The 14,968-nt window shown below is 38.8% G+C and overlaps 1 protein-coding gene across 7 annotated transcripts in view; it reads left to right on the top strand.

Annotated features, from left to right (window-relative positions):
* The window catches only part of mctp1b (multiple C2 domains, transmembrane 1b), a 35,233-nt gene extending 27,997 nt beyond the window's left edge, over positions 1 to 7,236 (top strand). For all 7 annotated transcript variants that reach the window (XM_032570442.1, XM_032570443.1, XM_032570444.1 and 4 more), the window contains 7 exons: positions 6 to 125; positions 203 to 313; positions 401 to 454; positions 1,380 to 1,489; positions 2,821 to 2,930; positions 4,004 to 4,101; positions 4,185 to 7,236. In XM_032570442.1, coding sequence (XP_032426333.1) covers positions 6 to 125; positions 203 to 313; positions 401 to 454; positions 1,380 to 1,489; positions 2,821 to 2,930; positions 4,004 to 4,101; positions 4,185 to 4,256 — 675 coding nt within the window. In that variant the 3' untranslated portion in view covers positions 4,257 to 7,236. The remainder of the gene's footprint in view (positions 1 to 5; positions 126 to 202; positions 314 to 400; positions 455 to 1,379; positions 1,490 to 2,820; positions 2,931 to 4,003; positions 4,102 to 4,184) is intronic.
* The last annotated feature ends 7,732 nt before the right edge of the window (positions 7,237 to 14,968 follow it).

Genomic DNA, 14,968 nt, shown 5'->3' on the forward strand with positions numbered 1-14,968 from the left:
TCCAGCTGCTGCAGCAGAACTTTAACCGGGTCAAGCGGTGCATCATGGTCCTCTTCAGCTACGGTACCTACATTAACAGCTGCTTTGAGTGGGAGTCGTCACAGAGGAGCATCACTGCTTTCATTGTACGGAGAGCACACACACTCACACACACACGCCTACACAGGTTGCTGTTTCCCCACCGTGTCTGCTCTGTTCCCAGCTGTTCGTGGTGGTGGTCTGGAACTTTGAGCTCTACATGCTGCCACTTGGCCTGGTTCTGCTGCTGGTCTGGAACTACTTCTTCTCCTCAGGCAGAGAGACGGCGGAGACGGTGAGCACTGAGACTCGTTTTGTGTTCAGGTGTGTGCGTGTGTTTTACAGACCAATCATCTGCTGAAGCTCTCTCTCTGTTCTGCAGTCCATGGAGGCCATGTTTGAATGGGAGGATGATGAAGAGGACAAGGAAGAAAAGGTGCTGCTGTCATTCAGGAAGTCATTCCTCTACTCTTGATAGATGTAGCTTACCTAGATAGTGACTATGTAGCCAAATAAAGTTGTCCTGAAATATCTTCTGATGTAAGCTGAGGTCACTGGTTGGTAGCAACTGAAGGTGACATGGCTACTGAATTGTGTTTAATTATGAATCATATGTGCCTGGAATACACAATACTGCCCCCTTTAACGAAAGGCACCCATATATCTATAGCAGCAGTGTCCAATATGTCCCCCAGGGGCCATTTGTGGACCCTGGACTGACTGTCTGGCCCCTGATTTCCGTTCAAGAATGATACAAAGGTGTTTGATGTCGGTGGAAACATTATTTCTTTATTTCTCAATTTTTCATTAGTTGTTTTATTTTTTAAAAAAGATGGAAGTTGTACAGACAAAGTAAAATCTCCTCACAACAGAAGACATTTACAACATATTATTTGTCTTTTTGCATTCTATCCAGTAACTTTTATTCAAAAATTTGACTTAACTGGACCCAAATGTGCTTTTACTTCATGTATTAAATTTGGCTAAATAGAATAAGCATTTTCAAAGAAAGAGTTTCCTATGTTTTGATTTTACTGGTTAAAAATGTCTACGTTTGTTCTATTTTTTTTGTTTGTTTTCAAATTCATACCTGGAAAATTTGCAAATTATCTTATTTTGATTTCTGCAAAACGATTTTAAAGTTTCAAAAGTATAAAAATTTGCTCATCCCTTCCCAACAAAAGATCTGACTATGTCATTATTTGTTGAAAGTATTGCATAGTAAGTTATTATTTTTGGCCCATTTGTTTGGGCCCCCCTAAATGAAATGAACAGATTCCAACTCTGCATACTTATCTAGACTTTATACATACAGTGTCAAATATTGAAAACTTCTGGAACCTTTTCATCTCTCCTGTCAGGACTCTGAGCACAAAGGCTTCATGGATAAACTGTACGCCATCCAGGACGTGTTCATCAGCGTACAGACCGCTCTGGATGAAGTCGCTTCGTTTGGAGAGAGGTTAAAGAAGTAGGTTCTCTGCAGGTTGCCATGCTTGTGTCGCCCTTCACAACCAAACAGCAGAAACAAACTAATCTAAGAATTTATAAAGACAGGCTTCAGGTTTTGTTGTTAGGTAATGGACATCTGATAACGTCACTTCACTAAGCATGTCTCTTAGTGTTGTCATTTTTTATAAATATTAGTTTTTCCCTTATGTTATGCTAACTTTTAGCCCAGTTTGGGACAGGTCACAATATATCATGTGATGTGTATTTCTGAACCATTCAAGTCTCATTAAGTGGATCTTGACATGGAAGTCTGGAGTTTGCTTTGGAGACTGTGCCAGCAATCATCTTTAATGTGAAATCCACACGGAACGAAGCATCAAAATATCTCCTTTTTAAGTTGAAAGCAATGAAAATAATACATTTTTATGTTTTGTGATCTGAACGGTGGCTTCGTATTGCTCTTTTCCTGCTGACCTTTGCCCTCTGTCAGTCACTCCAGTGACTGCCTGTATCTCTTCACTTCATTTCAGTCAAAATCCACGTCTTTCTCCCTCTAAACATGCCAGCTTCCTGCAACTTGCAACATTTCCAGGCTGGGTTTCCACCGAACATGAGCCACTATATCATCATCGCAATATCTATGCAATATCTATACTATGCAGTATTCATGTTGTAAAGGACTAATTGGAAAGCAATAACAAAAACCGTCCGTGTTGTTGGGATTGTTAGTTGTACTATTTTCTCCACTGTTTGTTCATTGAGTGACAATAAATGTGAAAATATGATGAAAGCTAGCTACTGTGAGCAGCTTAATAATCCAAATCTCACTTCCTGAAGAGACTGGAGTCCTAAAAAAAACATATTATAACCGGAATGTTTTTAAGAGCAGTATTTGTGTTTGTGCCATGCACTCATAAAACCATACAGTTACCTAAAAATATAGTAATAAATAGTTCTTATTGTAATGTTTATCATTGTCACAATAGTACCACAAAATATGGTGATAAAGTTTTAAGTCCATATCGATCTCCCCTATTGGTCAATACGACTTCTGAAGTTGTGTTTTTCACGCTAATTCAATACTTAGCCAGTATGACAGAGTCACACGACAGCAAGAGTCTTACATTAGACACGAATGACATTGACAAAAATACTAAAGGTCACCGAGTTGGAAGCTCAGATTAGCAAGAGAAGAAATGAAAACTGGCCAACATCACATAGCAAGACTTTGGGATATCATGCCTACGCAGCTGTTTTTATTAGTGACTGTATTTCTGGAGACTCAAACCTTTCAGCAGTAATTCTCACATAGCAGGTCACATATTCATTCCTTCTCTGTGTCTCCTGCAGCACCTTTAACTGGACAGTGCCTTTCCTCAGCTGGTTGGCGATCGCTGCCCTGTGCCTGGCCACACTGCTGCTCTACCTCATACCGCTGCGATACCTCGTACTCGCCTGGGGTGAGTCCCGATCCACTCGCTGCTTTATGGTGAACTTTCATTCACTCCAAATGGGCTACAAAGCAAAGCCTCATTCGGACCGGCCTGATCTCAGTCCCACAGCTGTTTTTCTATCAGGAGGAAACGGACAAAATTCCAACAAGCTGGTGTGAGGAGCTCAAATTGTTTGACTGAAATCATAAAGTCGAAAAGCCATTTCACTAAATACAAAAAAAATCAAAAGACAAAAGAAGGTAAAATTCTGACTTTATTTAGAAAGTTAATGTCTAAAGAATCTCTGTCCTTATTTTAGTCATCCTAACTGACTCTGAAGAAGAAAAGTGTGATTTAAAGTCAGACAGTTAGAAAATGGTTGTGTTGTAAACAAATGGTTTCCACCCAAATTATTCATAACTGATAGAGAATGAGAGAAGCTTCTCTAAAAGATGACAAAACTATAAAGGAGATTCATTCTTATTAAAATAATTATCATTTTAAAATGACGTACTGTAAATCCTTTCTACCAGGTTATATAGGTTATATATCTATAGACCTGTCACAATAATCAATAAATTAAAATGAAATCAATAATTTCCATTGGCATGATTTATCACTTATCTCTTTCTACCAATAAACTGGATAATAAAATCTTCAATTTGGTGCTTTGGTCTCAACTAGTCTTTTTTTTGGAGGGCAATTTTGTTTACAACGACTTCAAAATTAATTTTATTTGTTGTTTGGTTTATTTATTTTTGGATATTTAAAAGGTCTTCCAGTTCCAGTGTTAATATTCATTAGAATTTAAAGTTTACTGATCTTTTAGAATGTGTTCTTGCATTATTATTATTGTGCCATTACCATTATATTACTTAAAAATGGTCTCAAAACAACAATATTATCGTTTAAAATAACTTCTGGGACAATTTATCGTCCAGCAAAATTTGTTATTGCGACAGGCCTCCATGTCTACTCCCTCCTGCCCACAGCCGTCACAGTTATCTACAATAACTCACTAAGATTTAGAGTTTAAATGAGTTACAACATTTCATTTCCCTTTGGGATGAATAAAGTCATTTTGAATTTGAATTCTACAGGTGTGAACAAGTTCACTAAGAAGCTTCGTGATCCATACATGATCGAAAACAACGAGCTTCTGGACTTCCTGTCCAGAGTTCCGTCTGATGTTCAAATGGTGGGTACGGCGGCCATGTTGGCAGCAGCAAGGCTCATGATGAACATGTCAGAATTCATGTCTCTCTCTCTCTCTCTGGACAGATGCAGTACAGAGAGCTGAGAGCCGATCCGGGACAAAGCCCCAACAAGCGCAGGCGGGCGTACCCCAGCTAGCTGGAAGCTGTAAACTTTGTACATTTATTGTAATTTCATATTTGGTTTCTTAACCGTGTCCTCTTGTACATTTGATTCTGACGAAGATGCATTTACTGATTTTTTTTATTTATTTTGTTGCTACCAAACTGAATTGTTTTCTAAATATTTGAAAGAAAAAGTGGTTGTTGTTTTTTTTAGCGAATTTATTTCTCTCCACCCAACCCAACCCTCCTTGTTAAAGTGATGAAATAAAGGAATGTGTCGTCTGCATGCAGTGCTGCTGTCGCATGCAACCGGAGCAGAGTCACTCTGACCTGAATGTGTAGTCGCCGTGTCTGAAAAGAAGAGCTGCATGCTGTTTCTGTTCCGACCCAGGATGTCCTCAACCTCAGTGACCAGCGCCACAAGGTCCGCTGTTATTCCGCCCATTGGTTTTCTTTTTATTTCCGTCAGTCGGGGGAACAAATGTTTTCGTGTGAATTCAGCTTCAAGTACATGGCAACAGCCAAAGTCGCTGCAGCCTAAAGATTTCTCCACTCAAATGAGTTTTTATATTCCTGTGGGGGTTCTCATGAGCGGTTATAAGCAGTTAGTGTTTTACTTCCAGTTTGTAGCTTTTTTATTATCTGATGAATGCCAGTTTAAAACAGCTTAAGAACAACATTTTACCAAGTAACATTTGAAATAAGATAAAACTAACTTCCAAGTAAGATGCAGAAGCTTGTTTTAGGTTAATAATTCCTTAATATTTATAGAAAATGTACAGTACTTGTTCCGTTGTCAGATTATTTCATTTGTGACATGGGAAAAATGTTTTCCTATAGGTGGAATAATTTGCTGGTGGAACTAGTACTTTGTAAATCAATTTTAAGGTGCTACTTGTGTAAAACAAGCTCTTATATCTGACTGAAAAGTTACCAGTAAGTTAGTTCTGTCTTATTTCAAGTGTATTGAAATATTTGCACCAGAAACTAGACAAAATTACTTTGTAAGTAACTTTATCTACTTAATAAGTAAATAAAATGACTTCTTGGCAGATTGATAGATTGACAGCCTGCAGTCTGCTGGTCCTCTGCGTGTCCAGGCCGGGGTGAAGGTTTCCCGTGTTGGGAAAAAAACAACAAAAAAACCCCAAAACGTCTTTCTCAAAAATGTTAATCTAAATGCAGGAGCTAAGTCAGTCGGTAAACAGTTGGATTTTGCGGAGATTTCCTGTGCTTTTCTTTCCTGAAGTTGTTTGGAACAAGATGTGAAACTGCAGCAGACGTAACAGTAAAGTCTGAACCCTTAATATTTGCTCATACTGTATAGTTTTGTCTCCCACTGATGGAAAAACTGTTTGAGTTGTTTTAAATGAGCTGAAATGATTAGCCGTTGGTCTTCCACTGCTATGAGGATTTCTTTCTTTCACAGCAGCACAAACATTTTACTTTTTAGATCTCAAGAAATTTGAGAACCGATACACCAGATCAGCCATCAGTCCAATTGTTACAACTCAGTAAATGTACAGAGAGGTCTATGTAAGAAGAAAACATCTCAGGGGGGTTTGGCAGTTGATTTCCTCTGCAGTTCTGAGTGAAGAGTTAAAATACGACGGCTTCAACTGCTCAACTCGTCTCAGATTTTATTTTTGAAACTCTTCAGTCACAAATGTAAATCTGGGTGGTTTAAGGAGCAAATATAACATCTACAGTTCCTGTCTTTGCTGCACAAACACAATAGATGGGATTATTTTTTCAGTCTGTTTTAATCTACAGCAAAAAAAATTTATAAAATTTAGACATAGCATGAAATTTATTCAACTTCTAAATATTTCTAACTTTATAGAAGTTAAAATGTTGTAAACACAAATGAAATGTCATCTTCCTTACACCTGTTCCCAGATTAAAGGAAATAAAAAACAGTTAACTATCAATGCAATTTTATCATAGCTTTTAAAGTATTTAATGACCGTCCTTTAAGGTCTGCAACATTTGTCCAATTAGACTTTTTTTTCTTATCTTGTTTCTCTCAAATGCAAATTATTGGATGTCTCCATCATTTTTGTCTTGATGTGGAAGTGAGATGGCAAATGTGCCACACACCTGGATATGTTTTTATTTAGGTGTGTTATACTCAGCTGGTAAAAATAGAAACAAAAATGTATTCTTTTCCATTAATTAGCAAAAAAAAAAAAAAAACAACCAAAAAATCAAGACAAAAAGTAAACTAACTGAACATCCTCCAAAAGTATTCCATATTTTCTGTCTGTTGTAAACCAAACAAACACAAACTGAATCAGTTTTGAACCAAAATGTTGATCTAAATTCTGAGGACAATAATTTGGTGCTTTTCTCATAAGTATGGATATTTTTCCAGCCTTGTGTAACTTTTGTAACTTTTCATAAGTCCGTTCTGTTAAAAGAACAGTTAATGCAACCAGACATATCTGAATCGTGCATATTCATATCTCAGTATCTGTTAAATGCTTTGGGTGGGAATGCAGCCAATATCTTGCAGCGGTCAGACATTTGGAGCTGACCTCCTCTTAGTGTTTACAACTGCTAGGAATCAGTTTCTCTGGTTTTGTCAGCAACTTTAGATGGAAGCTCTTTCAGCAGATGTCAGTGTTCATATGAACAATGAGCACTGATGTCTGATAACCAAAGAACAAGAAGCATAAAGACCTTATTTAACCCGGTTTGTGTTCCTTTTTTAAGATTTTTTCCCCCCGCTGCTCCTTGTTTCACTTTGTTGATCCTGTTTTATCCCTGTCTTCCTCTCAGCATCTCCGTCTTTGTCTTTTTAACGTTGCAAAGACCTGCATGTATGTGGAAGCTGCTCTCTGTAAGTGTTTTGCATGATTGATCCTAAACTATACAAGTGCGTTTATGAACACTAAATATGCATAAAAGATGATTATTGATCCGACGTAGTGTTAACTCCCCCGACGAGACCGCACTTCTGTCGTTATTGATCTGTTTTTGACTTCTTTGAGAAAATATATTTCTTCACAGACGTGTGTGGCTTTCTGTGTCTTACATAAGCAAATAAATGAGGCAGAGCTTTGTGAACAAGATGCAGGATTTTTAGGAGGGAATTTGATGTTGGGAAGTCACTGAGGTCAGACTGTTCTAGAGGATTCCAGATTCAGTCGGTTCTGCGGTGAAAAGGGAAGTTGATATAAAAACCTCCACCAAACGCAACTGAAAGTAGAGCTGACTGACTTACCACTGCTAAATATGCTTCGCAGGAAATCTAAATGAATATTAATTGTAAAAGATCTAGAAAGAACTAAACCACAAAGGCTTCATGTTCCTCATGATAAATATGACAAAAAACCATCCAGGTAATATCAGTGGTGTTTCCTGAGAGTTTTTACTGTACAAACAAAGATTTGTGCAGTAAGTGGAACTGACTTTTTTAACTAGGTCAAAGAAGTCAATTCCACACACATAGCTAGCTAGCTAGCTGTCAAGCTAGCTGGTTGAGTTTGACTAGCTACTCATAGCTACTATCCAGATTCTGAGCAGTGTGAATAAGGAATATTTTGAATTAGAAATTCCCAAATGCAGTTTGGACTATTTAAAACAAACTTCACTGAAATGAATCTTTAGCACCAGATAGCGGACGCTGTGAATCAAACACCAACTTCACCGTCATCAGGTCACGGGGGTCAACAGCAACTTTCTGTTGCTCATTGCCGCCACAGGAGACGATGAACATGAAAATAAGCAGCAGGAAAGTTTTCCAGGCCACAGATGATAGATAAGCTTGTTGTTTCGTCCTGAACAGAAGGTAATATTGCCCAGATTAAAACTGTCACCAGATCAGTGCATGTTGTGAGGCATTGCTGCTGCTGCCGTCGCTCATAATGAAACAACAGGGAGACGTGATCCCAACTTTACTGGGTTATTTCAGCAGGATGATGGCAGACGGCTGGACTCCCACCAGCTGGTTGAGTTTGACAGCCTGGCTGCAGCTTCTATTGAGTTCTTACTCAGGTTCCTAAAGGGACTCAAAGATGTGAGTTTGCAGGTCTGTCCTCGGTCAGCCAGTCAATAAAGCAAAATAAATCAGACACACACACACAGTTTCACACACAGCTAAAGGTCCTCATGAATGGGGCTTTTACGATGTGTTTTTTTAATTAAAAAAAAAATAAATTCTGGCGTTCATAGCGTCAACAAATATCAAGCTGGAGAAATATGCCTACAATGAATAAAACAAGAGGCGCTCTGCTTCCAGGTTGTGTTAAAACGTTGGCCAGCAGGTGGCGTCATTAGCATTAGTTTTGTTGAGCATAGAGCTGAAACCAGGACTGGTTAGGTTTAGGAGAAGAGTCAGGGCTAGGCTATAGAAATGAATGGAAATCAATACAAACTCTTAATGTGGATAGAAATAAAGCTTAGTGTGTGTGTGTGTGTGTGTGTGTGCGTGTGTGTGTGCGTGTGGGTGTGTGTGTGTGTGTGTGTGTAAGGGTAAAGGGGAAGGGAGGTATGACAGAGAGAAAGGAATACCCAGCAGTGAGGTTCCAGATCTAGACTCTAACCATTACTAGTACATGCCTTACCCAAAATTCAGTTCAAACCTTAGTTTTAAAACCAACCCCTAACCAATAACAGCAACTCTTCTCAGTGGAAAAATAGACCTTGGGCATAAATTACAACAAGCAATAAAATACACTGCTCACAACAAGTAAGGAATATTTGACTTTAGGTGAAATTGATAGAAAATGTAAAAAAAAACAACAACCCATAAATCACACTACATTGATATTACATCATGAAAGCAGGACATTAAGTAGAAGCATGCAGTGGTGATGTCATCATGTCAGGATATTTATTGAGACAAATAAAACGAGGGGTCTTTTCCCCTCTCTGCCTCTCTCCCCCCAGACTCTCCAGAGTCGGTTTGTCTCTGTTGCTCTCTTCTCTACAGATCAGCAAACAGTTTTCAGTAGGATTTAGTTCGGGGGAGCTGACCACGGAAAAAAATTCATTCAGCATTTGGTGACCATTTCTGTTGGTTTGGCCACATTTTACATAATTATCATGTTGAAACGAGTCCTTTAGTACGATCATCCACAGTTGAAACAGATATTTACATCTATAGTCTTCAGAGACAACCTTTTCTTTTCAACATCTTGAGTAAGACTATTTTTCTGTTTTAGGTCAGTTATTATTAAAGGTTGATCGCCATAGGTTGTTTTTTTTAAGACCGATGGCGATACTAATTATTTTGACATCAGTCTAACCGAGCCCTGACATCTGCTGTCGATTTTTTTGTGCTGATTTTTGAAGCCAACGTTTTTTCTTCCTCCCTTCACACGATACAAATCACACAAATGTCCGTTAAAACTGGGGAAGAGAAAATAGAGGAGAAAATGAATCAACATGATTTAAAAATATTCAGTATTTAATAGTAAAATATTAAATGCAGAATGTAGAAAAATAGTTGAATTGATTGAAATAAATGAAAATATTGCGCTAATTAAGTACTGAAAACGAAAACATTTGGGAAAAAAAGTGATTGACAAAGAAAACTAATGAAAACAATGTTGGTGAAAAAAATGAAAATGATAGAATAGCAATGTTATATTAATACTGTTGAAAAATGATAAACAATTACTTTATATCATATTGTACAATCAGAGAAGTTTGCAAAGTTATTTTCTTTGGTTACAATATTTGCCACACTATTTACATTATCAAGACATGTATTTATTTCTACAGTTTTTGGTCATTTTGGCAGGATTTGCCTTCCATTTTTATTGCCAAAACAATTTCAGTTGCTAGATGTCATCATAATCAGAGATCACTGAGATCTAAAACTAAGAAAATAAAAAAATCTTCCCTCAACCTGGGTGTAGCACACATAAAGTTATGTATGTGTTTATAGGTTACAAACCTATCAGTGCACATGTATGTGTATATGTAGACATGTACATATACAGGTGTATTTAGGTGCTTGTATCTTTTCATTGTTTTTTGCATGTGTAAAAACTCTTCTTGTTGTATATTGTGCTGTGTATAACTTCAGCTAACAAAGATCCGATTTCAAGTTCAGCATGTCTGCTCCACGGACCGGCCCCTGTTCAACCAGCACCACTGGATCCAGACAGCAGGGAAAGTCACCAGACGCCATCGGCAGTCTGTGGCCCCTAACACAGGGCCGTACAGAGACCTTTGGAGAGGCAGGGGCTCAAAGTTTAAAAAGGGGCACATTGAACAAGATCTTAAAACTCTGTACAACAACATAGCAACAACCCATATTAATCAAGACTCTAATTGGATCCTACTGTATCATTGCCATCATGCGGGGAAATGCAAAGCAAATCTAGTCTATATTTTCCCCAACATGTATAAAGTTTCTGTTTCTGCTGCTGACAGTCCTGGAGGGCTGAGCTGATCTGAGACTGTAGCTGTTAAACAGACCAGAAGAGAGAAGGTCAAAGGTCATAAAGTTATGAAATAAGCTAATTTGTTGCCATTTTACTAATGAAGCCCTAATAATATCCATTTAACCTCTAGAACAACTTGGCTGCAGACTGATTTATAGATCAAAAAGCTCAAAGGGGTTAACTCTATATAATAGATTAATGTTAGCACCACTGAGACCTAGAATTATAAGATATCAAGGCAAAGAAAACTCAGTAGCTGCTGGCAGGGGCCATTCAGGGGCCTCCAGACATTCAGGGGCCTCTAGAAATGGTTGAATTGTAACACAGACCATAGATCTAAACCTGTAGCATCATTTATAGAGAATGACAATGTTATTACATTTTATTTAATGCATTCAGCTGAGAAAAATAAATAGTACATTTAGGATTTAATTAGGAAGTTTACTTTGTAAAAGTTTAAAGAATCATCTTGATAGTTTGATTGTTATGTTACCATGGCTGCAATATGGTGTAATCTTTGTGTTTGAGTTGGGTTTGTTCACAAACACATCACAGTAAAATAACCAATAATCAGTGATTGATTTTAAACTGGGCCAATAAACCTGGTCTCTCTCTCACAGATTCACTTTATCCATATTTAAACATGTTAGTGATGCTGAGGTTCTTAGTAGGACGGGTTTCCGATGCTTTGGGGACATTTTGATTCATTTCATTGTGGCATGTTTGGCTTTTTGCTGCGGTTCTAATTATTGCTACAATATTTTCTCTGATGTTTATTTTGTGACTCTAAATGCTTTGGGCCGAATCTTCCTTTAGGACTTGAGGTTCTGCAATAACTTCTATTTACAGTCGTGAACCTCCAGCCCAGATCCCGTCAGCAGTGGCTTTAACCCGCCTGGTAGAAACGTTAAGGAGAAGCAGAACGAACAGAGAGCAGGTGGTACCAGGTGGTACTGGGGCTTTGAGCTGCATTGCGACTCGCGGTAACAGTCGGTACCGTGTCTTATATCAGGATGTCTGATATAAAGACAGATATTCTTTCTATCTGTCGGTGGACCGACTCAAGCTGCCTGTAGTGAACCGGGCCTTTAGCAGAATGATGAAGTTAAAGTCAAAAGTTTTCTCTGGATTCGAAGCATTTCTGTGTTTAGTGGTGAGGCGGGTTTTGTCTCGCTATTGCAAGGATGATTATAAAAATATAAATAGAAACAGTTTTTCTAATGTCAACATCAGACCTACGTTTTTATTCACCAACCAGTGTATGAAAAAATATTCTTGCCCATAATTTGATAGTTAGAGGGCACAGATCCTCCTCCTCCTCACCATGGACCCGGAGTCTGAACAACATGGAGGCTCTGAGAGTCATTATTAGACTGAGGGCAGCCAAACATTATTGTTGAGGGGCACAAACAGGCCTTCTGACATACAGATTTTAAGAAATTTAAAATTGAAAAATAAAATTTGAAAAAAAAAACCTCATAAAGGGTACTATGGGCATCAAGGATACAAGGGGCAGGGGCTCAAGCCCCCTTTAACTCCCCCCCCGCCCCTTTTCCCGTTCCTGCCCTAACACATGCCTTTCCAAATCCTTTCATCAAATTTAACCCGCCGGCTTCAGTCACAAAGTCATTATCTAAGGATTTGTAAAGCTACATGAAAACAGGTGCATGTTTCTTAAACAAATACTGATTTAGTCTTTTTCTTTTCTTTCTTTTGGAGAAGTGTGTACATGTCAGTTGTTTCTCCACCACTGTCAATCAATCACGTTTAGATTGACTGGCAGCGCTAAGACCCTCCTCCTGGCTGTGACTTGTTGCTTTTGGTTGGGATTGGTAATAGTTGCTCAGTATGGAACATGTCTAGTGACATGGAAGAGAAAAAAATAAGAAATCGTGGCAACGACTTATGGAAACAACTTAATTATGACAAGTTGTGACCGGGAGCTACTAAATTGTCAGCACAAGTTTTTTGTTTTTTTAACTTTCTCCCATGTAATCAGATGGAGGAAGAAGAGATGATCGATCATTTCACAGGTTATCTGTCTCATAACAAACTGTCACGACATGGTGACCGTTTTATCAAATATGTAAAAGATATTCTTATAAAAGTTTCATACTGCAACTTTAATAAACTAAAACATCATTTGGAAATTGCATTTTGTATCTACTCAGATGATCTTTGTCTGGTACTGCAGGTTAGATGATGATCTGAAACATTTACATCTTCCTGTATGTGGGACAAAACAGGAAAAACAGAAGGACTTCTTTTTTTTTCTTCGCAGAATTGTTGCCACATGTTTGGAACTTTCTTACAAATCTTGACCTACGCAACAGTGTTACAGCTGGATGAAATTCTTTAAGGGAGCTGACTGAGCAGAAACCTATCCCAATTCTCTGGCATTGAGCTCATCTCAGATTGGACAAGGAAACAGTGGCCTGATGCTAACGGCTACATCACTGTTTACCAACCGTTAGTGATTTCCAGAACCCCTGTGGCACAGGGTACAGGTGTCTAACCTATGAGTAAGAGGCGGGGTACACCCTGAGTAGGTCACCAGTCCATCACAGGGCAACTCAGAGTCACACGGGGCCGACCGTCTCTGGTTAACCTAACATGTATATTTTTGGATTGTGGGGAGGAAGCTGGACTCCACTCAGTAAGCCGCCAGCACAACTGGGTCATGTACATTGTTGCTTTGAGGCGAAAGTAGGAAATGCTTTTTCAACCATGCAGTCCCTGAAAACGAGGAACAGTTAATGACCTGCATCAGTGATGTTATGGGATTCATCAGTATCAATGGAATTGGTTCAGATATGCCTAAGGTAAGGTTCTAGTTGAGTAAAGTTTAGTAAAAGGCAACATTTTGAGAGAGTGTTCATAAGACAGGGGTAGGTTTCGCCTGGTAAAACCCAACCTTTGTTGTACACTTTGCTTCATCCACAGAGTCTGGACCCTCGACTATTGAGTAAACGATTGCTTCCTGGAGGCATGAACTCTGTTAAAATTTTAAATGTTACCTAATCATTAACATTAGCCTTGACATATGTAATAGTCCAGTTCGACGCTATGGCTTACTGGACGTTGTCCGTACTGTAATCAACCGTCCTCCACTGCGAAGAGAGAAGTGCCGATCCAGTCGAGGCGACTGTTGAAGTTAATTCATTATTTGGAATTAACATCACGGACCAAATGGCTTCGTTCACCTCAACAATAAAATAGCGCAGAAAATCAATGTTATTGTCCACAACTCCTCCTGTAGAAAATCTACCAGAGAAATCCAAGTGAAGGGAAGAAAGCTCACAATGCCTGTGAAGCGAGATTTTAATCGAGTGGAATTGCACAGGAAGGAAAATTACCAAGCCATAGAATTAGAATAACTGAGGAATCTTGAATTAGTATCAATTACATTTAATTTCCCTTTGAGATCAATAAAGTAAATTTGAATTGAACTGAAGATGAAGTTAATATGTTAACTTAAGTTTGGGAGCAGCAACCATTTGTCCAGCAGTCTACTCATACCCAGTTGACCCATCCTTCACAGTCCGTCACGCCTTCAACCCTTCACTAGTCCTCACCTCATCTCTCTCCTCTCCCATCACCCTCATCCTTTTCCCTGTTTCCTCGACTCATCCTTCATCTTGATGCACTCCTCCTTGCTGCAGGAGGGAAAAGTCATTCCCTAAGATGAGTCTCGTCCTCCCAAACCGTGGTCAGTAAGACAACCCAGGTTACCATCCTGACTCCCAGTCATCCGTCCCTTTGACCCCTTCTGTCAACATGCCTTTGAACTACCCATGAAGTACTGCACATTTTAGAACTTTAAAGTCAGAACTGATTGACCAGTTTTCTGCAGGGAGTTTTTCCTGATCGGCCTGCCTGCTGTTCAAATCTGTCCCCCGGAGAAAATACACAAAATATCATGAGAAAGAAAATCAACAGCCAGTGTCAAACTGCTGAGCACTTAAAATGTTCCTGTACAGCATCAGAGGATTCCCAGAGACGTCCAAATGTGTTTTCATGAATGTCTCACTAACATTGATTTTTACATCATTTCATATTTTCAAACTACAGTAAAGCAGGTCAATGAAGACTTTATGCAGATTTTGTGATGTAATTCATCTAAAGCTAATGTCTCTGTCTAAGTGTTTTTCTGGTTTAAACTGGGTTCCTCTGGTTGGAGCTTTTGTTCCCTTTTGATGATCAGAACATGGTGGTAAAAACGTTTCACCTCAGTATAAATCTGTTCACAATGCAAAGGGAACTGCTCTGCAGCTGCCAGTTGCACTTCTGCAGCAGCGACTTTGGCTAGGCCACAGTGCAGACGGGAAATGTCATTCCAGAACGCTCA

The sequence above is a fragment of the Xiphophorus hellerii genome, chromosome 8 (genome assembly GCF_003331165.1).
Source record: "Xiphophorus hellerii strain 12219 chromosome 8, Xiphophorus_hellerii-4.1, whole genome shotgun sequence".
NCBI classification, from domain to species: domain Eukaryota; kingdom Metazoa; phylum Chordata; class Actinopteri; order Cyprinodontiformes; family Poeciliidae; genus Xiphophorus; species Xiphophorus hellerii.